The sequence below is a fragment of the Phaenicophaeus curvirostris genome, chromosome 11 (genome assembly GCF_032191515.1).
Source record: "Phaenicophaeus curvirostris isolate KB17595 chromosome 11, BPBGC_Pcur_1.0, whole genome shotgun sequence".
Classification (NCBI taxonomy): domain Eukaryota; kingdom Metazoa; phylum Chordata; class Aves; order Cuculiformes; family Cuculidae; genus Phaenicophaeus; species Phaenicophaeus curvirostris.
This window is the reverse complement of record NC_091402.1, coordinates 20,379,224-20,401,841: the sequence shown is the minus strand read 5'-3', so window position 1 is coordinate 20,401,841 and position 22,618 is coordinate 20,379,224. Positions and strand designations below refer to the sequence as shown.

Here is a 22,618-nt window from a genome sequence, read left to right as displayed (position 1 = left end):
GTCTCCAACCACACAGGCACCCAGCTCCCGGGTGAGCAGGATCGAGGGGGGGCACAGCATGCTGCACGTCGCTTTGGCGCACACATGGGGCAGCAGGGTTGCACGCTGTCTGCCTCCAAAGGTCCCTGCTCTGCACCCTGAGCCAAGCAGGATCCCACAGCACCCACACCTCTCCCCCAGGGCTGCAGGGCCAGGGGATGCGGCCATACGAGACATCAGAGAATCCACACTCTTCCCAAAAGATCTGGATCTCCCCCCCACACAATGCTGGGTGGAGGAGAAGGAGCGGAGGAGCTGGTGGCTTGTCCTGCAGTGCTCCATCACCACTGGCCTCATCCCTACTCCCAGCTCCAGCCCTTGGAGGACTGCAGCAGCTTTATTAATTAAAACAAAGGGCAGGAGGTTTGGGGGGATGGACACCTGAATCACCCCAAGCCTTTTGTTGCTTCACAACCCCCCAATCAGGGTAAAAACTTCTCAGCAAGCCTTTGGCTGGCTCTTGTCCTGGTTTCCCCAGGGAAGATGACGTTGTGGGAGGCACAACGTGGCTCTGGGACAGATCCAGCACCCCTGCGAGCTGGGGAGCCTGGTGGGGTGGGGTAAGAGCGAGGAGGAGGTGCAGCCCGCGGGCAGCTCCGGCAGATAAGCTGCCTGCCCGGACCCGCACGCTGCCTGCCGCGACCCGTGGGTTTGGGGAGCAGCACGGCAGCAGGAGCTGATGGGAGGGAGAATGGATGAACCCCAGCACCACCAGCTGCTCCTGTCCCCCCCAGCACCTTGAGCCTAATCATAGAATCGCTTGGTTGGAAAAGACCTTTGAGGTCGAGTCCAACTGTACCTGCCCTCTACTAAACCACATCCCCAAGAACCTCTTCTGCCCATCTTTAAACACCTCCAGGGACGGGGACTCGACCACCTCCCCAGGGTGACGTTCCAGTGCCTGAGAAAACTTCTGGTGGAGACACTTCTCCTGATGTCCAACCTGAACCTGCCCTGCTGCAACTTGAGGCCATTCCCTCTCATCCCACCGCTGTCACTTGGGAGAAGAGACCAACCCTCACCTCGCTACACCCTCCTTTCAGGCAGTTGCAGACAGCGATGAGGTCTCCCCCCAGACTCTTTTTCTGCAGGCTAAACCCACCCCAGTTCCCTCAGCTGCTCCTCGTACCCTTGTTCTCCAGCCCCTTCCCCAGCTTCGTCGCTCTTCTCTGGACCAGAAGCTCCCAAGGAGCAGCCCCACAGCCTGCCCAGGATGGATCCTGCCCGCAGCATCACCTCCAGCTCAAGGAATGCAGAGGAGCAGGGAGCATCGCAGCCGACCCCACTGTGCCAAGGCCATCCATGCTTGGGCTCCGCCACGGAGACAAACCCACCCACTCCTGGCCGTGCTTACCAAGGAGATTTATTGACTTGCACGGCGAGGACAGGCAGCGCTGGCCCCAGCTCCCCGGGCGAGTGGGTAGGGAAGCAGGACAAGGCACGGGCAGGCAGAGCAGGGCACCAGCCAGCCCCTTACCCAGAGCCAGCGCAGCCGGAGATGGCACGGGGACAGGAGAGGCACTGCCGACACCGGGAAAGGAGGCACACGGGGACACAGTCCCCAAGGGGGTGGCTGGGACCCAGGTTTTAAGGCCACAAATATCACTCTCAGGCCAACCCTGAGCACAGCCAACGTGGCACGATGCCATCTGTGTCCCCAGCGTGCTGGCAGGCACTCGCTGTGCCCATTGTGCCTTGTGTCCTGCTCCTGGGCACCCCCCGTCCTGCTCCTCGCCGCGGCGCTCAGCCCTCCGCGGGCAGCGGGGGCACCGACGCCAGGGCGGGTAGGAGGCGGGCGTAGATGTCGATGCCCCGCAGGAAGACTTGCTCGTTGAGGAACTCGTTGTGGTCGTGAAGCAGCACCGGGGTGCAGTTCATGGGCGAGAAGCCGATAGCAGGGCGTCCGGCCTGGAAATGAGGGGGTACAGGATGAGGATCAGAGAATCAGAGAATCACCAGGTTGGAAGAGACCCACCAGATCATCGAGTCCAACCATTCCCATCAATCACTAAACCATGTCCCTCAGCACCTCGTCCACCCGTCCCTTAAACCCCTCTAGGGAAGGCGACTCAACCCCCTCCCTGGGCAGCCTCGGACAGGGACCAATGACCCTTTCTGTGAAGAATTTTTTCCTAATGTCCAGCCTGACCCTCCCCTGGCGGAGCTTGAGGCCATTCCCTCTCGTCCTGTCCCCTGTCCCTTGGGAGAAGAGCCCAGCTCCCTCCTCTCCACAACCTCCTTCCAGGTAGTTGGAGAGAGCAATGAGGTCTCCCCTCAGCCTCCTCTTCTCCAGGCTAAACCCCCCCAGCTCTCTCAGCCGCTCCTCTTGTTCTCCAGCCCCTTCCCCAGCTTCGTTGCTCTTCTCTGGACTCACTCCAGAGCCTCAACATCCTTCTTGTGGTGAGGGGCCCAGAACTGAACACAGGATTCGAGGAGCGGTCTCCCCAGTGCCGAGTCCAGAGGGAGAAGAACCTCCCTGGACCTGCTGGTCACACCGTTTCTGATCCAAGCCAAGATGCCATTGGCCTTCTTGGCCACCTGGGCCACTGCTGGCTCATGTTCAGACCGGGATGGGATGGGCAGCGTGTGCCCCCCTCTCGGCCCGGGCACGGCTCCTGCTTGGGGCTGCAGGTCTCCCCCCGGCTGGGCTGGCATCGCACTCACCGCTCGGATGTAGCGGCTGTCGGTGGCAGCTGGGAAGATCTCAAGCTTCAGCTGCAGCTTCCTGAGAAGTGAGACCTGGTGTCAGCATGGGGGCAGACAGGTCCCCTGTCCCCCAGCCATCCCACAGCGAGAGAAGACCACACCAGGAAGGTCCCTCAGCCCTGTAGGACACTCAATCCCATCTCTTTTGGGGGGCATAGGGAAATACCCCCTCCCAGCCCCTGCCATGAGCCCAGGGACCACCTGGCTCCACCAGAGGATGTCCCCTTCCTGGGGACAGTACGCACATGTCCCTGCAGACCCCGCTGAAGGCTTTCCACCACGGGTCCGACTCCTCGGTGGAGGAGATGTGCTGGTCCATGCATTTCTGTGGGAGGGAGCGAGCAGGTGAGAGGCAGGGAGGTGGGCGCATGGCAGGGGAGGGACGGGCGCCACGCAGCCCGGTGGTTGAGATCCTTCACCTGGTGGAACTCGTAGGTGACACCGTCTCCAGCACCTCGGCACCAAGCGGCCACCTGCTCCTCAAAGGCCTGAGGCAGAGACCAGAAGAGGGGTGTGAGCAGGGTAACCCCAACCTGCTCCTCCCTGGAGTGGGGCCGGTGTGACACTCACCTTGAGGTCCACGGTGGGTGGGATGCGGATGTCAAAGCCAGCGGCCATCTCAGAGGGCACCACGTTGAAGGAGACGCCCCCCTCCAGCATGGTGAGGTTGAGCGAGGTGACGTCCCCTAGGGTCAGGCTTGAGTCGGACTTGAGCCTCGGGGGAGACAAGGGACACAATCACCCTCAAATGGGGAAACTGAGGCACGGGGTTGGAGCACGGGATCAGAGCCTGGCTCTGCATCCCAAGGACCCTCTCCATGGACCAAACTGAAGCCTCAGCCATCCCACCCGGCTCCTACCTCTGCTTCTCGCTCTCCCTGAAGGCCAGGAAGGAGTTGATGACTTTGTGCTGGGAAGGGAAAGGTGGAAGGTGAGGACCAGCCCACTGAGGGGGTACCTGGCAGCCCCGGAGGGGTCCGCAGGGTGTACCCCTCTCTCACCATCTTCTCAGCAGCCGTGTTGCTGATGAAGCGGGACCCGTGGCCAGGGCTGCCCGTGCACTTCACCTTTATCCCTGCAGCAGCGGTGGGAGAGAGAGGCATTGAGAACAAAGCCCGCGGTGGCACAAACCCCCCAGGACCCAGCAGAGCCAGGGACACAGCCGTGGGCACAACGTTACTCACACCATGGGCTCCTCTCCCCGTAGAAGACGCTGAAGGTGTCAGATGGGCTGGCTAAGCCTGCAGTGGGCACAGACTGGGGGTCAGCAAGGAATAGGGGTGAAATGATGCGCCCCTCTCTGCTTTGCCCTGGCAGCACTTCCCCTCCAGGCTGGGAAGGAGCCCCGAGGGGTCCCCAGAAGCTGTTCCAGGTGCCAGAGCGCACGGGGTGATGTTAACAGGGTGCGTGCCAAGAGGAGACACGTCCCCGTGACGGCCCTGCCACCACTCACCTTCGTCCAGGGCGAAGCCCACGTTGAGTGCTCTGAACTCGGGGCGTTGCACAAACATCTCCATGCCCTTGTGTCCACCCACCTCCTCGTCTGCAGGGTAGAACCTGGCATGGAGGAAGGAACCGGGACATCCCCTGGCCTACCACCTCCCGGTCCTTCTTCCACGCCAGCCTGGGTGCCACCAGTGCACCCGATGTCCTCGGACCTGGAGACCCTTTCAGCCTCGAACCAGAGGGAGCTCAAAATCTGGAGAGGCTGGCAGGAGAGAGCCCGGCTGCCGCGCCGTGGGGAACTCCAGAGCATCACCCAGCTGCCAGCCTCTCCTGTGCCCCCAAGAGGGGACACCTTGGGGACCCACCAGGCACAAAGGTGAGGTGGATGGTGCGGGCAAAAGACTTTCCCTCTGCTTTCAGCCTTCGGATGGCCTCGAGGTACCTGTGGGGAGAAGGCGATGCCTGAGCATCACAGAGGAGAGGGGCTGGTGTGCTCTGAGCCACCCCTGGTGGGGCCAAGCGTCGGAACCCTCAGCCCCAGGGACCCTGGGGATGGTGGGATCCCACCCTGCATCCCTCAGAGGCATCGCCATGCCGTGCCCTCCACTCACTGGATGGAGACACATTTCATGTCCTGAGCACCTCGGGCATAGATGTTGCCTTGCGAGTCCTTAACAGCCTCGAAGGGTGGGTAGGTCCAGTGCTCCTGTGGAGAACAGGGTCCGCGATGGCAGAAGGGTACAGTGGGCACCGGATCCCATTCCCCTGCCTCCCCGAGCCCTCCCCACCATGCCCAGGCCAGCCCTGTCCCCGCACCTCGAAGACAGGCACCACGTCAGTGTGGGAGTTGAGAAGGATGGAGCGCAGACGGGGATTCGTGCCCTGCCAGGTCAAGACGAGCACCACGTGGCCCTGGCACACCTGTGGGACAAGGGCAGGATGTCATCGGGGTCCCCTGGCTGGGGACAGAGCCGCTGGGATGCACAAGCTGGAGCTGAGAAGCAGCTCCTGGCTGTAATTTAAGCAGAGGAGGGGAGATGGAACCCAGCGTCTTCGCTTGGTGCCCAGCAGAAGGGATGTCCCCAGCCAACGTGACCCTGCCAGGCTAATGATAGCACAGCGGCTGCAAAGGTCAGCGGGGACCAGCCGGAACACAGGCTTAAGGAAGGGCTTAGGTCAGCAGAGGATTAGAAGCAGAGGAGATTCACTCCTGCCCATCTCCACGGCTGTAGCAGGGGAGCAGCTCCGGTCAGCAAGGACCTGGGCACAGGCGGCTGCTCCTCGCCTCGCTCACCTCCACTTTCTGGCAGGCCAAGCCCAGGTCGGTGCCCACGCGCTCCAGAAACCGCACGGCTGCATCTGGGGAGAAGCAAGGAGGCCGGGAATCACATCAGGATCTCCCTCCTCTCCCACCACAACCCCCTGAGGACTCCAAGGCTCTCTGGGGCTCCCGGCACAAGGAAAGGGGTGACCAGAGAGGGCAGGGGATGGAGGTTCTGGGCACAAGGGGTGGCCAGAAGCAAGGACAGGAGCAGCTTGTCGCCATCCCTTTGGGGCAAGGACTAGGCGAGCATGAAAAATTGAAGGGGATGAGTTGAGGGGGAAGAGCCCTCTGTAGGAGTTTTGGGAGCTCCTCACCAATGAAAAACTCTTGATGCATGTTAGTGGAAGGGTGGAAACGCTAACAGAAGGAGATCTATGTGAGATCACCACAAGCATCCACCCCAGAGCCAGGGCAGTGTGGAAAGAGGGAGCCGTGGGGCAGAGAAGAGCAGCTCTGGGTGCACTCAAGACACCCTTGACTCAACCAAAGGCATCAGCAGAGAAGGAACAAAGGTGTTCGCTCCTTAACACCACGATCAAAACAGCCTCGGCTGAGGACTCGGGTGCCCGAGTCCAAAGACCAGAGCTGCAAAGCCATGTGGCCGGACCCCTGCACGGCTCCCCATCCCATCCCCTCCATCCTCACCGTAGTCAGGTTTGGGGTGCACGGTGTCGATCTTCAGGTACTCCCGAAAAAGCGTAACCGAGGGGTTCTCCGAAGCCCCCGTGCTCTTCCCGGGCTTCCCAGGGGCCATGGCCGGGCCGGGGGCTGCAACGCCACGGAGGGAAGAGCGGGGTGATGGTTAATCACCCACCAGCCCCTCCAAAGTCCAGCGTCGAGCTCGGGCGTCACAGAAGCTGAAGAAGGATGGGACAAAGGTCTCCCTGGCACGAGTTCTGGGACGCTGCCATGGGGGAGAACTCCCCCCAGCTTGGCAGAGGGGGGCAGGACCCCCTGCTAGATAGGGCACGGGGGGCTTCTAGGGAGAAAAAGGGGGACAACAGGGTGGGGAAGGGGGTTCTGGGGGCAAGAAGGGTGTGTCTGGGGCACCAGGCAGTGTTTGGGGGTCCAGCAGGATGCAGGGGGGGTGCAGGCAGGGAAGCTGGTGTGCAAGTAAGGAAAGGGGGCCAGGAGAGGGGGGAAAATGGGGGGTGCTTAGGGGTACAGCAGGAGGGGGAAGGGATTCACAGAGGGGGTGTGGGAGTAGAGCTTGCACAGGGACTGCAAGGGGGGGATGACAATGGGTTAGGGGTGCAGGGATAGTGTGGCTGGGGTGCAGGGGGGCACCATGGCTGGGGTGCAGGGGGGAAACTGGGGTGCAGGGGGGAAACTGGGGTGCAGGGGGGCTGCACAACACCATTAGTGTCGTGAGGAGTGCAGGGTACGATGAGTGTGGGTGAAGGGGAGGTGCGGGGGGTTAGGGGTGCAAGGGGCAGGCAGGCTGGGGTGCAGCAGTTATTGGGGTGCAGGGTTAGCACAAGCAGGAAGGCAGAGGGGGGGCTGGATACCGTGGCTGGGGGTGCAAGACAGCACGATTTGGGGTGCAAGGGGATACAGGGGGTGCTGAGTACTGTGGTTATTGGGGTGCAGGAGGGTAGAGGAGGGGTGCGAGGGGGTACGGGGGTGCAGGAGGGGAGAGGAGGGTGCAAGGGGGTCCATGGAGGTGCAGGAGGGTAGAAGAGGGATGCAAAGGGGTGCAACGGGGTGCAGGAGAGTAGAGAAGGGACGCAAGGGGGTGCGGGGGTGCAGGGTATCGCAGTTAGGGGTGCGGGGGGGGTGAAGGAGGGGTGCAAAGGGGTACGGGACCGCGGTTAGGGGTGCGAGGGGGCACGGGGGGGTGCAGGGTACCGTGGGGAGGAGGCTGCAGCTCCCAACCAGCCTCAGCGCTGCTGCTGGAGGCGCCTGCGCGGGGGGGGAAGGGGGCGGGCAGGGGAGGGATCGTAGAATCGTAGAATCATAGAATTACCAGGTTGGAAAAGACCCACGGGATCATCGAGTCCAACCATTCCCATCAATCACTAACCCATGTCCCTCAGTGCCTCGTCCACCCGTCCCTTAAACCCCTCCAGGGAAGGGGACTCAACCCCCTCCCTGGGCAGCCTCTGCCAGGGACCAATGACCCTTTCTATGAAATATCTTTTCCTAATGTCCAGCCTGACCCTCCCCTGGTGGAGCTTGAGGCCATTCCCTCTCATCCTGTCCCATCACTTGGGAGAAGAGCCCAGCTCCCTCCTCTCCACAACCTCCTTTCAGGTAGTTGCAGAGAGCAATGAGGTCTCCCCTCAGCCTCCTCTTCTCCAGGCTAAACCCCCCCAGCTCTCTCAGCCGCTCCTCTTGCTCTCCAGCCCCTTCCCCAGCTTCGTTGCTCTTCTCTGGACTCGCTCCAGAGCCTCAACATCCTTCTTGTGGAGAGGCTTCTTCCAGCCAGGCTTCTCCTGGTTGGGGGGGCAGCGGGCAGCCCCACATCACAGTCAGAAAGCTGGGGTCGAAGCCCAGTGAGTCCCACAGAGCTTGGGGACACAGGCACAAAAACCAGAGCAGCATCAGTTTATTGGCTTCACGACGCGCTTCACCCTGTTCTGCCGGCATGGGACACCCTCGCCCCCCTCCCCGCCATGCTGGGGACACCCCAAAAGAGAAGAGCATCCCTCAGGCCAGCCACCAGTGCGTCCCAGTGCCGCTGGGTGCCACAGCCCCTCGGTGCTCGCTGAGCTGGTGCAGGAAGCCCAGCAGCGCCCGGTGGAAGCCCTCGGGCTTGTCCAGGTAGCAGGCATGGCCAGCACCGGCCACCACGGCCACGCGGTGCCTGGGGAGGTGACGGAGGCTCTGCAGGGCCCGGGGGGCCAGGCTGGTGTCGCCGTCGCCGTAGAGGATCAGGGTGGGCGTCTTGGTAAGGGGAGAGAGAAAAACAGAGGGGGTGTCAGAGAGGGAAGCGGCCACCACGCGTCCCCTGGGCTGTGCCCACCTCTAGTCATCGCTGCAGCGGGCTCAGAGGAAGGTGCCAGCTCTCCCTGGCTTTTGTCAGCCCCAAACAGGGCCACCTGACACAAGAAGCAGTTACTATTACAAAAAGTGGAATATTTTTGACGTAAGCTAAAGAAGAATTAAGTTTCATCTAACTAATGGTAGTTTTTGTAAGTTAGAATGTCCCTCCAGTACCATGTTTTCTTTCTCTGATACCATGTTTTCTTTCAAACAGTGTATCTTTCCAGACACTGATCACTCCTGGGAGCTGATAAGGTCTTTCATTTAGCGTGATCTGTGATGAAAAGACGTGTGTTTTTCCCTAATCACCTCTGTTTGCAGTCTCTCCCCATCTCAAATGCAAGGTCAGCCAGAGCTGGCTCCAAAGCTCCAAATCACCAAGAGATTTGGCTATTGTGAAGTCCATGATAACATTAAAATTAGTCCTCGGAAAGTAATAGAATATGCATAAGATTTCTGGGAAAATTAATCTACATGCACATAAGTGGGAAATCCATCCCGCCCCAGCTCTCGTCCCGCTGCACAGAATCGATGGAGATCGCTCCCTCATGTTGCCCAGGCCTGATAAAAAGGTGCTTGCTTCCTAAAACTCCCAAATGAGCCTTAGAGAGTTTATTTGCTGGTGTTTTCAGTATCACACCCTCCACGCTGGCCCACGAAGCTCACCAGCACCCCAGGTCCCCCAGGAGCCCGATGCCCCCGCTCACCTGGACCCGCTGGTACTGCTCGCTGGTGAAATCCTTGGTGCCCGCGGGTGCCACAGCCACGAAGCCAGCCAGCCGGTCACCCCGTGCCACGAGGAAGGGCAGGGCAAAGCGGCCGCTCATGGAGGGGCTGACGAGAACAGGTCTCCTCATGCCCAGCTCCTGGAGGACACGGTCAAGGAAGGCCACCCGGCCCTGCGCCGTGGTCACCGTCTGCGCTGGGGGAGAATCCCCATGGCCTGGCAAGGGGCAGAGGGCGCAGGGTGGGTGCGGAGCAGGGGAAATCGCACAGCCTGCGATGGTCTCTCCCACCCAAGGCTTAGCCAGCCTGGCAAAACCCAGGCACCCCATCAAGCCCCAGCAGTTGCACAGCGACAGCCCCGTGCTGGCTGGACTGAGCCAGCCCAAGCCAAAGGGTTTGGGTGGCCAGAGAGGTCAGCGTCACCACGGAAAAGCCAAATCCCAGGCACATTGCCCCAGGGACCACTGCTGGATCCCTAAAGAAATTCAGAGCCCTCCCTGAAGAGGTCCACACCCCACCAGTGGCTGAGGCAAGGAACCAGAGCTGCCCACAAGGGTCAACTGAAGCTCAGCACCGCGGTCCTACCGGGCAGATCTATTGCAACCACACGGTAGCCTTCTCCGGCAAGCAGTGCCAGCGTGCCCAAGGCTTCCCACGTCTTGGAGGTGAACGCCTGGCCGTGCAGGAACAGGACATCAGGCCTGCAGTGGGGAAGATGGGTGGGAAGGGGGTCAGGGAATGTGCTGTAACCAAAGATGCTGTACCAAAAGGCCTGGTACTCAAGGATGCTGTACCAGAATCATAGAATCATAGAATCACCAGGTTGGAAAAGACCCACCACATCATCGAGTCCAACCATTCCCACCAATCACTAAACCATGTCCCTCAGCACCTTGTCCACCTGTCGCTTAAACCCCTCCAGAGGTGATGCAACCCCTGGGCAGCCCCTGATAGTGCCCAATGACCCTTTCTGTGAAAAATGTTTTCCTAATGTCCAGCCTGAACCTCCCCTGGTGGAGCTTGAGGCCATTCCCTCTCGTCCTGTCCCCTGTCCCTTGGGAGAAGAGCCCAGCTCCCTCCTCTCCACAACCTCCTTTCAGGGAGTTGCAGAGAGCAATGAGGTCTCCCCTCAGCCTCCTCTTTTCCAGGATAAACCCCCCCAGCTCTCTCAGCCGCTCCTCTTGTTCTCCAGCCCCTTCCCCAGCTTCCTTGCTCTTCTCTGGACTCGCTCCAGAGCCTCAACATCCTTCTTGTGGTGAGGGGCCCACAACTGAACACAGGATTCAAGGAGCGGTCTCACCAGTGCTGAGTACAGAGGGAGAAGAACCAGAAGAACCTCCCTGGACCTGGTGGTCACACCATTTCTGATACTGTACCCAAAGGTTCTGTACCCAAAGATGCGGTACCCAAGGATGCTGTACCCAAAGATGCAGTACCCAAAGATGCCGTACCCAAGGATGCGGTACCCAAGGATGCAGTACCCAAGGATGTGGTACCCAAGGATGCTGTACCAAAACATGTGGTACCCAAGGATGCCGTACCCAAAGACATGGTACCCAAGGATGCGGTACCCAAGGATGTGGTACCCGCAGGCATCCAGCAGCCACGAGGGCTGTTGGGGCTGGATGCCCAGCTCTGTCCCCCCACCTTTCTGCGCCCCGGGAGCCGGGGGGTGACCCACCTCCCGGGCGTGGGCGCTGCGGACACCTCCCTGTAGAAGACGGGGGGCTGTCCCGCAGTGCTCCCCACGCGAGCCGAGGCGTTGGCCGCTCGTTGCCCCCGCCGGCCCCCGCCAGCCCGGGTGCCCGGGGGGCTCTGGGAGGCCGGGAGCAGGAGGGCGAGCAGCAGGGCGAGCAGGAGGGCGAGCAGCAGCAGCCCCAGGCCGCGGGAGAGGGGCATCGCCCCCCCCCCCCCTGCGAGGAGGGACAGGGCAGCGAGGCTGGGAGCCCCGAAAACGGAGCCGGGACCCGCGGCCCCGAGCTCCGCCTGCAGGGAGCCCCGAGAGCCGGAGCCCCGCGATGAGCTCCGGAACCCAGCGGCTCCGCGGGGCTCGGGAGGGCTCGGGAGGGCTCGGAAAGGCTCGGAAGGGCTCGGGAGGGCTCGGGAGCGCTCGGAAGGACTCGGGAGGGTTCGGAAGAGCTTGGGAGGGCTCAGGAAGGGTTCGGAAGGGCTCGGAAGGACTCGGCAGCGCTCGGGAGGGCTCAGGAAGGCTCGGAAAGACTCGGAAGAGCTCGGACGTGCTCGGGAAGGCTCGGAAGAGCTCGGACGAGCTCGGCAGCGCTCGAAGGGCTCGGAAAGGCTCGGAAGAGCTCGGAAGGGCTCGACAGCGCTCGAAGGGCTCGGAAAGGCTCGGAAGATCTCGGCAGCGCTTGAAGGGCTCGGAAAGGCTCGGGAGGTCTCGGCAGCGCTCGGAAGGGCTTGGCAGCGCTCGGAAGGGCTCGGAAGGGTTCGGAAGGACTCGGAAGGGTTCGGAAGGACTCGGGAGGGTTCGGCAAGGCTCGGCTCGGCTCAGCAGATCTCGGCTCAGCAGATCTCAGCTCAGCTCAGCTTAGCCTGGCTCGTCAGAGCTGAGCTCAGCTCGGCCCGGCTCGGCTCAGCAGAGCTCGGCTCAGCTCGGGTCGGCTCGTCAGAGCTCGGCTCGGCTCGGCCCTGCCGGGCGGTGCCGGTGCCCGGGCTGCTCTCGGTGCCCCGTAGGGCGGTGCCGCCGCTTCCCCTCCCGCCCCGCCGCCCTTTGGACCCGGGGCCCGGCGGGGAGCGGCGGCGAGAGCGGGAGGCAGCGGCCGGAGGAGCCAGGTAAGCGCCCCCCAGCCCAGCGCCGGGCGGGGAAACTGAGGCACGGGCGGCCCCGGAGCCTGCCTGGCCCGAGCGAGCGGCCCTGCGCCCTCCCGGTGCACCCACCATGCACCCTGCACCATGCACCATCCACCCTACACCCTGCACCCTACACCCTGCACCATGCACCATGCACCATGCACCCTACACCCTCCACCATGCACCCTGCACCATGCACCCTGCACCCTCCCGGTGCACCGTGCAACATCCAACCAGCACCCTGAGCCACCAAAAAGGTGGTGATGGTGCAAACCCTGTTATCATGATCAGATTGTGCCCCGGAACTCAGCATCGTTGAGGCTGCACCTCGAATCCTGGGCTCAGTTTTGGGTTCCGCACTACAAGAGGGACATTGAGGGGCAGGAGTGTGTCCAGAGAAGGGGAACGGAGCTGGGGAAGGGGCTGGAGAAGGAGGGTTGTGAGGAGCAGCTGAGGGAGCTGGGGGTGTTTAGGCTGGAGAAAAGGAGGCTGAAGGGAGACCTCATTGCTCTCTACAACTGCCTGAAATGAGGTTGTAGCGAGGTGGGTGCTGGTCTTCTCTCAAGTAACAAGTGATGGGATGAGAGGGAATGGCCTCAAGCTGCACCAGAGGAAGTTTACACCGGACATCAGGAGAAGTTTCCACACCAAAAGGGTTCTCAGGCTCTGGCACAGCTGCCCAGGGAGGGGGTTGATTCACCTTCCCTGGAGATGTTTAAGGGATGGGTGGATGAGGTGCTGAGGGACATGGGTTAGTGATTGATGGGAATGGTTGGACTCGATGATCCGGTGGGTCTTTTCCAACCTGGTGATTCTGTGAGTCTATGACTCAATGGTCTTGAGGCCTTTTCCAACCAAAGGATTCTATGATTCCTGGTGCCAGGAATCCCACCTGCCTCCCCACCACCACCAAGACTCCACTCCAGGACGCAGCCCAACACCACGTTTACTGGGCTGCACAGGGCGGCTATTGGCAGGAGCCCCATTTCCACCTCTCACCCTCCTGCACCGTTCTCCTGACCCCCCAGGCATGGCCACCCCCCAGCTCACCGAGAGCACCGTCACGGTGGAAGGGCAAACTCTCTTCTACCGCCGAGCCGAGCCAGCCCAGCAGGCACCGAAGCTGACGGTGCTGCTGCTGCACGGCATTCGCTTCTCCTCCGACACTTGGCTTCAGCTGCAGACGCTCGCCACGCTGGCCGAAAACGGCTACCGAGCTGTAGCCATCGACCTGCCGGGTAAGGAGGGATGGAGAGCACAACCCCAGGGTGGAAGCTGATACGGCTGTTTGGGTTCGATGGCAACCCCAGTATCGTGCCGTGCCGGCTTCTCTTGGTTGGTTGGTGGTGGAGAATGTGACAGGGCATCTTATTTTCCCGTGGCTCAGGGCTGGGGCGCTCGAAGGATGCCGTGGCCCCGGCACCCGTGGGCCAGCCGGCACCAGGATCTTTCCTGAAAGCGGTTTCGGAGGCTCTGAGCCTGGGTCCAGCCGTGGTGGTCAGCCCGTCGCTCAGCGGGATGTACTCTCTGCCCTTCCTCTTCCAGCACAACCACCTGGTCAAGGCGTACGTGCCCGTGGCGCCCATCTGCACCGAGAAATTCACCCCGGAGCAGTACGCCCAGATCAAAGTATGACCCGGAGGGAGATGGAGGGAGGTTGGGGACCAGGGAGGGGACAGCAAGGAGGGGACCCAGCACCAGGGTTGAGCAGGAGAAAGACCAAACAGGCCAGAAACTGCATTGCCAGTGGAAAAGGGGAGTGTGATGGTGAAGGAATGGGGTAATGGGAGGGAAAGAGAGGACCCTCACCACAAGAAGGATGTTGAGGCTCTGGAGTGAGTCCAGAGAAGAGCAACAAAGCTGGGGAAGGGGCTGGAGAACAAGAGGAGCGGCTGAGAGAGCTGGGGGTGTTTAGCCTGGAGAAGAGGAGGCTGAGGGGAGACCTCATTGCTCTCTCCAACTACCTGAAAGGAGGTTGTGGAGAGGAGGGAGCTGGGCTCTTCTGTCAAGTGACAGGGGACAGGACGAGAGGGAATGGCCTCAAGCTCCACCAGGGGAGGTTTAGGCTGAACATTAGGAAAAGATATTTCATAGAAAGGGTCATTGGTCCCTGGCAGAGGCTGCCCAGGGAGGGGGTTGAGTCACCTTCCCTGGAGGGGTTTAAGGGACGGGTGGACGAGGTGCTGAGGGACATGGGTTAGTGATTGATGGGAACGGCTGGACTCGATGATCCGGTGGGTCTTTTCCAACCTGGTGATTCTATGATTCTATGACATTAGGAGACTTAGGAGCTTCAGTTTCTCCTCATCCTGGTGGGTGGGGGGAGAAGGTCAAGCGTCTCCCCTCCAGATCCTGGTCTCGGGGTGCCTGGGTGCTGTCAGCAGGCTCAGGGTGCGTTCCCCTCCCTGCAGACCCCCACGCTCATCGTGTACGGGGACCAGGACGCCGAGCTGGGGCAAGTCAGCCTGAACAACCTGCGGCACCTGCCCGAGCACCGGGTGCTGGTGCTGCAGGGCGCCGGCCACGCCTGCTACCTGGACAAGCCTGTCGAGTGGCACCGCGGGCTCCTGGCCTTCCTGCAGCAGCTGGACTGAGCAGGACAGGCGGCACGGAGGTTCTCCTGGGGCTGGGGGACATGGCCAGCCCGCTCGCCCCTCCGTCTGCACGCACACCCTTGCACCAGCCCGGTGGTTTGCCTGGCGTCCCCACCCAGCCGGCACTGCCACCTCCCTTGGGACCAAATAAAACTCCAACCTCTGCTTTCCTGTCACCTTCCTCCCACATTTTCCTGCCCTTCCTGCCTCCTGCCCCCTGTCCCCACCTCCCACACAGGTTTAGGGGGGACAGCAGGGTGGGGACAGGGCGTTTGGGGGTGGTTAAGTTTAGGGGTGGGTTAAGCGCTGGTTGCAAGGTCACCGCTTCTCACCCTGTCACCCCTGGCAGGAGCCTCGGAGGTGCCCGGAGAGCCCTTGGGCACAGGTAGATCACCTAGGGTGGTGGCACCTGTGTCCCCAGCTTCCTCTTCATCCTCCTCTTCCTCCTCCCACCCCCTGGCAGGCACCCAAGGTCAGGCTAATCCTCAGGGGCTTAAAAGAGCCCTGCCAGCCCCGCCAGGCTCCTGCCCACGGTGGCAGCAGCCCAGCACCCCGGGGAGGTGGTGAAGAGGGGGGGTTTGCCATGAACAGATGGGGGGGGGGCAGGCAGAGAGGCCTGACAGACGCCTGGACAGACAGACAGGGGGACAAACCCCCCACCTGCCTTTTCCCCCGTGCTCTGGTGCTGCTGCTCCACGCACTGGGGGGGGGCACAGATGGAGCTGGCAGCGGGGTGCCCCCCCAGCGCCCCCCCCCCCGCTTCCCCAAGCCTGCCTGGGCTTTAGCTGCTTACGCCAGGGCACAGGAGGATTTAGCAGCGGGGGAAAGGGGGGGCATCGTCTGTGGGCGCGAGGGGCCGTGGGGCAGTGCCAGGCGGTCCCCACCACCCCTGTTTGGAGCATCCCTTGCCCCCCACCTGCTTCATCTCTGCTGTTGCACCCCTATAGAGGGGTGTCTTCCCACCACCCCCCCTCCAGTGACACCCCTGGGTGCTGGCAGGCCCTGGGGTGCCAGCCGCCCTGTCCCAGCCTGTGCTGGTGTCCTTGAGCCCTTCCAGCCCTGCCAGCTGATCAGCTTCCAGGAAAAAAAAAAAAACCAAAAAAAAAAACAACCCCGCAATTACAAAGAGGGGCGATGTGTGAGCCAAAAGGGGGGGCGGGGGGGGGGGGACAAGAATGTCCCCAGCGGTGGCAGATGGCCTTACCCAGGGTGCATTGTTCCTTTTAGTGTCTCTTATCCGCTGTAATAGGATCCCGGAGGGAGGGATGTGGGAGAGGGGAAGAGCAAGGGGGGCCCCCAGCGTGGACCAGGGTGGGGGGGACGAGGCTGCCAGCCTGGCCCTGGCCCGTCAAGCAGCTCATTGTTCCTGCCCCGGGTGTCACCGGGCGCTGCTGGGGACAATGTGGCACTGAGCGGGGTGGCCGGCGGCAGAGGGACGAGGCGCACCGCAAGGTACCTGCCGAGCCTCGCTCCTGCGGGAGCCTTGGTGGGGGGGGGGGGGGGGCTTGGGGAGGACGGGAGGGCGAGCGGAGAGAGAGGTTCCCCATGGGATGGGATGGGATGGGGGGGGCTTCCCTCCTGGCCCCCACCCCATCCCCTGCCCCTGGCAGGTACCCCAAGGACGGGCGGTGCCCAGCGGGGAGGCTGCGGCAGGTGGCCTGTGCCCATCACCGTGGCCTTTGGCATCCCCGGTTTATCCTCGGGGAGAGAAACCCCCCCCCCCCCCACTGCCGCCTCCCCCCCTGCCCTTCCACCAGCCTCATCCTCCTCTTCCCAGTGGGATCTTTTGTCCCTGCGACCATTCATTCCCTGGGTGCGGGGACCCCACACTGCAGAGAGAGGGGATACAGGGGGGGTCTAGCCCCCCGTTTCAGTCTCCTCTCTATCTGTGATGGGAATATTCCCCCCCTTTTCCAGCCCCTGGTGGAAGGTGGAGGGTCCAACCCGCCGTGGGGGTGTAAACCGTAGCATTTAGGGGGTGCAAAGGTGACCAACCTGCCCCCCCCCCCCCCCCAGTCCCTGTTACCCTGATGCAGGAGATGTGCTGTAGCGGTGACGAGTCCTGCCAGCACCCAAAATAACTGCCCCCACCCCCCCCCCACTCCCTGGCCATGCCCGCAGACACGGGGCCCAGCCCCAACACGGGTGCTTTGTTTCAAAGCCGCTTGGCATCGCCCGGCTTGCCAGGAGCCAGCGGTGCCGCAGCCACCCACCCGTGCCCAGACACACAGCGATTGTCCTGCTCCCAGCCCTGCCCTGGCACCGCGGACGCCCCCGGCCACGGGGCCTGGGGGTCCCCGGGGTGCTCAGGGGGGACAGGGGGCAGCGGCGTTGCGCAGCGGGCTGGTGGTCCCCATCTCAGACGTTGCCTCAGTTTCCCCTGGGGAGTCGCGCACGGGAAGGGAGGAGGAGGAGGGAGGCTTGGCGCAGCCTGCAAGAGCACCCAGGCCACCTCTGCCCCTGTCACCCTGTGTGCCACCACCCCAGCAAGCACTTGCAAACCCACCTCCATCCCCCGGCTGTGCTCCCCACGCTTTTTCCCCCTTCTCCCCTGATATCCATCCAGCTCCCGGCTTTGTGAGGTGAACCCTCCAGCCAAGGGTTCTGCGCAGATGTGCAGGCTCAGCAGACGTGGTCCAGGGGTGCAAGATGCTGGTGGGGCACTGGCTACCACTGGAAGAGAGCATAATGCTGCCCCTGCCTCAGTTTCCCCTCTTCCCAGCCAAGATGCTTTTCGGGCTGCAGATTTGGAGGGGGAGCTGTTAGTTGGGACATCTTTTTTTTTTCTGGATATCGCCGCGTCCTGCAGGCTCAGCTCGCCCTCCTGCCATGGCATCACTGGACGGAGCCAGCTGCGTGGGTGGTGGCCCCGAGGAGACCGAGCTCAGCATCACCCTGACCCTCCGCATGCTCATGCACGGCAAGGTAACACCAGGCAGGGAGGGGTTGGCACTGCCCGGGGGTCAGTAATGCCCAGCGTGGGGGCCGTGCTGCAGCACCAGCTCCTCATCACACCCAGTTCTCCTCCCCTGTTCCAAATCCCAGCGTTCCCAGTAGGATTTCTTCACCTATCCCCGTTCCCACGCCCCAGCTGGTGCCCCCGGGGGCCTCCCTGTGGCTGTGGGCAGCGCAGGGAGGTGGCAGGCAGGGCGCTGCCTGCTGACGGGGCCACCTTTGTCTCTGCCTTTGCAGGAGATCGGCAGCATCATCGGCAAGGTAAGATGTGGGGTCCGGGGCGCTGCCAACCCTGGGCTGCCCCGGACCTGACCAACCCCCCGTTCCTCTCCCCGCAGAAAGGAGAGACTGTTAAGAGGATACGAGAGCAGGTAAGGCCATGCTGGGGTGCTCCTGGGTCTCACTCTCTGTCCCACCTGCACCTGGTGGCTCCCGCGTGCCAAGCCCTGGCACCCCCACCCCATTCCCAGGTGGAATTCCGGGGAGACGCGGCTGCACCCCGGGGCAGCTGGGAGAGGGAAAGCCCAGGTCCGTAGACACGGAGGTGACCCGCAGCGAGCCCTTCCCTGGGTGGGGGGACACTGAGCTCAGGGCCCACGATGTCCCTGATGGGGTGTGACACCATCCCCAGAGCAGCGCGCGCATCACCATCTCGGAGGGGTCCTGCCCCGAGCGCATCACCACCATCACCGGCTCCACCGATGCCGTCTTCCGCGCCGTCTCCATGATCGCCTTCAAGCTGGAGGAGGTAGCCAACCCCAACCCCAACCTGCAAGTGGCCCTGAGCCAGGAGCGCTCGCCCCGTGCCGGTGGGCTCAGGGGGGTCCAACGTGGCATCTCCCCCCAGGCCTCACAGGACCTCGCAGGGAGCGATGGGGCAGCAGCGGGCAGGGTGCCAGTGACACTGCGCCTCGTCATCCCCGCCAGCCAGTGCGGCTCGCTCATCGGCAAGGCAGGAGCCAAGATCAGGGAGATCCGGGAGGTGAGGCTGAGCGTGTCTTCGGTGCGGGTTTCCTTTTCCCTGGGTGACCACAGAGCCCATGGCATGAGGGCTGTCCCCGTCCCATGGGAGGTGGTGCAGGAGTGGAGCATCGCCCTGCACATCCTCCAAAGGTCCCCAGGGGCCGAGGAGGGAACAGGGGAGGTGTGAGGTGCTGAGCCCTGGGGTGAGGTATGGCTGAGGCACCCCAGAATCTCCCTTTCCCCCCACCCCAGAGCACAGGGGCGCAGGTGCAAGTGGCCGGTGACCTGCTGCCCAACTCCACCGAACGGGCGGTCACCGTCTCGGGGGTGCCAGACACCATCATCCAGTGCGTGAGGCAGATCTGCGCCGTCATCCTGGAGGTACCTGCCCAGCCCCTTGCCCACCCTCCACTCCCCAGGGCTCTTTGTGCCCACCTGGGCACCAGGGTTCCCCATGAAGAAGCCCATAAGAGCACCCTGCCTCGGTGGTGCTGGGGATCCTAGAATTGTAGAACGGTTTGGGTTGGAAGCGACCTTAGAGATCATCTAATTCCAACCCCCCTGCCACGGGCAGGGACACCTCCCAGTGGATCAAGCTGCTCAAGGCCATGCCCAGCTTGCTGGGGGCATGGGGGGACCGAAGGTGGTCCAGGGGGCTGCAGGGGACATTCAACCTCATCTCTCATCCCCTCCACCTCCTTCCCTCCCTCTCCAGTCGCCTCCGAAGGGGGCCACCATCCCCTACCACCCTGGCCTCTCCCTGGGCACCATCCTGCTCTCTGCCAACCAGGTAAGGGCTGCAGCCCCCGCAGGGGCACGGGGTGGCCGGGGGTCCAGGCTCTGGTGGGGAGAGTCACCTGAGGCAGGGGTCCCCGCCTGCTTCCCTGCTGATGTCCCTTTCCTTACCCTCGCAGGGCTTCTCCATGCAGGGCCAGTACAGCGGGCTCTCTCCCGCTGAGGTGAGTCTGTCCCTGTGGGCACGGGGTTTGTGCCCCCAGGATGGGGGCTGCCTGTCCTGGGAGGCACTGGGTGCCAGCGTCCAGCACCAGGAGGGGACAGGGGACCCTCTGCCATCACCCCTAACACCTCCTTTCTCCTCCTGGGCAGGTGACAAAGCTGCAGCAACTGTCGGGGCACACGCTTCCCTTCGGCTCCCTGGGCCACGCACCCTCCATGGTGCCAGGTGAGCATCTCCTGACCCCTCCAGCCGCTTGGCCCTGACGAGCACATCCCCATCCTCTCCATCCTCTCCATCCTCTCCAGTCCCAGCCCCTCCTGGCATGGCTACCTGTGCCCCAGAACAACCCTGTCCTTGATTTCCTGGGGCCCCTGAACCCACCGGAGCCCCCCAAGCCTGCAGTGGGGGAGCACCAGCACCTCTGGTGCCTGTGTTCATCCCCCCTGCCTTTCCCTGGAGGTCCTTCAGGTTTGTCCCCAGGGCCACTGACTGTGCCAGCATGGGGAACACGGAACTTCTGGAGACCTGGCCCCACTCTGCTAACATCTCTGTCTCTCTCTCCTCCAGGCCTGGACCCCAGCTCCCAGAGCACCTCCCAGGAGTTCCTGGTGCCCAATGACGTACGTGTGGGTCTCGGGGATGGGGACCACAGCTTGTCCTCACCCCTGTGTCCCACCCTGCAGCCACTTTGCAAGGGCCAGCACCCACCAGGGGAAGCTCTGCCTCAGCCCCTAGAGCCTGGGAGTGGGAGAGGCTGTTGGGGTAGAAGCAACTGGAAGAAAAGGGAAACTGAGGCACTGGGGATGGAAAGGGTTTGGCCAATGGCAAGGAAGAACCTTGGGGATGTGGCAGCCCAGCCATGCCAGCTGGGGTGGGGTTGAGTGAAAGCAAAAAGCAGGATCTGCTCAAGGAATGCAGCACGCTGCCCTCTTGGTGCCTGCCTCAGTTTCCCCAGTCGTCCTTGGTGTAGAGGGTGAGCCCGGTGCGGGTCCTCCCAGCTCACCACAGCCCCTGCCTCTCCAGCTCATCGGCTGCATCATTGGCCGGCACGGCAGCAAAATCAGCGAGATCCGGCAGATGTCGGGTGCCCACATCAAGATCGGGAACCAGACCGAGGGCTCCAGCGAGCGGCACATAACCATCACAGGCTCCCCTGTCAGCATCACCTTGGCTCAGTACCTCATCACAGCCTGGTAGGTTCCTCGGGGGCGAATGTGCTGGCTGCTAGCGACGGGTGGCACCTCCACAGCACCACAGCTTTTGGAGGATGTTCCCACTCCAGCATCCTCAGGAAGGATGAGCTGGCTGGTGCTTTGATGTCCTGAGGTGGTGGGTGCAGAACCCAAGGCTCCATGGGGTTTGAGCCCCAGCTTTTAGCCCTCCCTGGTGGGATGCCCAGGCTGTGCCGTGGAGACCCGTGACAGAAGGGATGGGATATGAAGTTCCTGCCCCCTGAGATGGGTAGGTTGGGGTGGAGGACCTGCTCTTTCACCGTGGTGCTCACCACTCCATCCTTCTCACTCACTTCCCAGCTTAGAGACGGCCAAATCTACCTCCCAGGCGCCGCCGGGCCCTGGCTCTGTGGACCTCGGCATGGGCTTCCCGCAGCCCCTCACCCCGGGCTCTGGTGCTGCTCTTCCCCCCGTCGCCCCAGCCCCTCCGGCCCTCCTGGGCACCCCCTACACCATCTCCCTCTCCAACTTCATCGGCCTGAAGCCGGTATCCTTCCTGGCACTGTCCCCGTCCTCCGTGGCGGGTCCCAACGGCGGCACGGCCACCTACACGAACAAGATCTCAGCAGCCAACGGCACCAAGAAGGCTGACCGGCAGAAGTTCTCACCCTACTGAGCCCCATCACCGGGCGGGCAGGGGGTCTGGGGTGCCACCTGGTGCCACCTCTCTGCTGCCCACCCTGTCCCCAGCCCCTGCCAGGTGCCCCATGCCCAGGCTGGACCTCCTTGTCCCCCACTCCAGGGAAAGGTCTTGCCGGTAGCGATGCCCGCTGGAGGCAAGGGTTGTCCCACCGCCCGTCCTGGCAGCGCTGCGCCCCGGTTTTCCGACACGGGGACCGTGTGTCCTGCTGTGGGGTGGGATGTGTTGTCCCAACCAACCCGGGGTGCCCCGTGCTGGCGTGGGACCTCCACCTCCTGCCCCTCGCCCTGCCCACCCTGCCATCCTGCCCACCCTCCGCCTGGCACCCAAAAGGCAGGTCCCACCAGATGAGGGGCTGCCTGGCCTCTCCTGGCATCCCCTGTCACCAGGCTCTGCTGGGACCCCTCCCCAGGCCACCCCATGGCAATCGCCTCCCAGCAACCCCGTCCCAGAGCCGGTCCCTGCTGGCTTGGAAATGCTGTATATATAAGTCTATATTTTTTCCTCCTTTGTAACTTATCAATGGTTTAATAAAAAGATAAAATTTACAAGAAAAAAAAATAATAATAATAACTTCCACCCTGGGTGGAGACACCTCCCCAGCCCAGGGGCAGCCCCAGCTCTATGGACACAGGGTTGTGGTTGGAAGGACGTCCCAGTGGCCAGGCGAGTGCTGGCCCTCAGCCCCAGTCTCTTGGGGGGTCTTCCCAGAGCCCCCTCCCTGCCATGGGGCACTTTGAGACCCCATGGAGGAGTCTCCAACCCGCTGTGCCAGCACCATCCCTGGGACCTTTGTGGATGGGCTGGGGGCGATGTCCCGCTCCAGCATCCCCTCAGCAGGGTCCTCGCTTGCAGAGGTGGCAGGTGAAGATGAACTTCTGAGAAGCGTCGTTTTGAGAATGACGATCATCACTACAGTGTTGGCCACCAAGGCAGTAAGGGAGAGCAGGACCATGCAGAAGAAGCCCACCACCTCCTGGGCGATGGACTGCTCGGGGACAGAGAATAGCTCTAGGTTGTTTGTGGTGTTCAGTCCATTTCAGCAGGCCACCCTCCTCCTGGGAGTGTCCCCAAGCCCTGCAGAAGCAAGGAGACTGAAGGGGGACAAGCTCCCAGTTTCCTCCGCCTGCCACTGCCCAGGGACACCCCATATGGCCCCCCCCCACCCCCCTGTGCCACCACGTCCACCCCAGCGCACCCTTGGCCAGCAGCCTGGTTCGGTTGGCAAGTGTCACCGCT

General features: G+C 62.6%; 4 protein-coding genes across 8 annotated transcripts; 2 read left to right on the top strand and 2 right to left on the bottom strand.

Moving 5' to 3' along the window:
* Positions 1-291: 291 nt before the first annotated feature.
* Positions 292-14,797, top strand: LOC138725403 (putative protein-lysine deacylase ABHD14B). Of its 2 annotated transcripts, none has more exons than XM_069866307.1 (4): positions 292-297; positions 13,066-13,275; positions 13,425-13,666; positions 14,449-14,797. In XM_069866307.1, the coding sequence occupies exons 2-4, from the start codon at positions 13,068-13,070 to the stop codon at positions 14,629-14,631; spliced, it is 633 nt and encodes a 210-aa protein (XP_069722408.1). In that variant the 5' UTR covers positions 292-297; positions 13,066-13,067; the 3' UTR covers positions 14,632-14,797. The 2 variants fall into 2 exon arrangements, with proteins under 2 accessions (XP_069722408.1, XP_069722407.1); XM_069866306.1 differs by lacking the exon at positions 292-297 and adding an exon at positions 11,951-12,019.
* On the bottom strand, positions 1,381-6,384 carry ACY1 (aminoacylase 1). Its single transcript, XM_069866305.1, has 14 exons — positions 6,161-6,384; positions 5,486-5,550; positions 5,008-5,112; positions 4,803-4,897; positions 4,557-4,633; positions 4,199-4,288; positions 3,930-3,986; positions 3,747-3,820; positions 3,606-3,655; positions 3,316-3,460; positions 3,165-3,233; positions 2,991-3,070; positions 2,704-2,764; positions 1,381-1,947 (listed from the first exon to the last, which is right to left on the bottom strand). The coding sequence occupies exons 1-14, from the start codon at positions 6,267-6,269 to the stop codon at positions 1,783-1,785; spliced, it is 1,242 nt and encodes a 413-aa protein (XP_069722406.1). The 5' UTR covers positions 6,270-6,384; the 3' UTR covers positions 1,381-1,782.
* On the bottom strand, positions 8,066-11,257 carry ABHD14A (abhydrolase domain containing 14A). The gene is made up of 4 exons (XM_069865546.1): positions 10,908-11,257; positions 9,812-9,927; positions 9,208-9,443; positions 8,066-8,401 (listed from the first exon to the last, which is right to left on the bottom strand). Exons 1-4 carry the CDS (start codon positions 11,123-11,125, stop codon positions 8,165-8,167), a joined length of 807 nt encoding a protein of 268 aa, XP_069721647.1. The 5' UTR covers positions 11,126-11,257; the 3' UTR covers positions 8,066-8,164.
* Positions 14,798-15,904: 1,107 nt separating the features above from the next.
* Positions 15,905-21,895, top strand: PCBP4 (poly(rC) binding protein 4). Of its 4 annotated transcripts, XM_069865749.1 has the most exons (13): positions 15,905-16,083; positions 17,441-17,556; positions 17,824-17,847; positions 17,925-17,957; positions 18,218-18,334; positions 18,434-18,568; positions 18,802-18,930; positions 19,265-19,339; positions 19,464-19,508; positions 19,657-19,732; positions 20,075-20,127; positions 20,531-20,700; positions 21,040-21,895. In XM_069865749.1, exons 2-13 carry the CDS (start codon positions 17,461-17,463, stop codon positions 21,353-21,355), a joined length of 1,269 nt encoding a protein of 422 aa, XP_069721850.1. In that variant the 5' UTR covers positions 15,905-16,083; positions 17,441-17,460; the 3' UTR covers positions 21,356-21,895. The 4 variants fall into 4 exon arrangements, with proteins under 4 accessions (XP_069721850.1, XP_069721851.1, XP_069721852.1 ...); XM_069865750.1 differs by lacking the exon at positions 19,265-19,339; XM_069865751.1 differs by lacking the exon at positions 15,905-16,083 and having other exon boundaries at positions 17,437-17,556; positions 17,824-17,957; positions 18,223-18,334.
* The last annotated feature ends 723 nt before the right edge of the window (positions 21,896-22,618 follow it).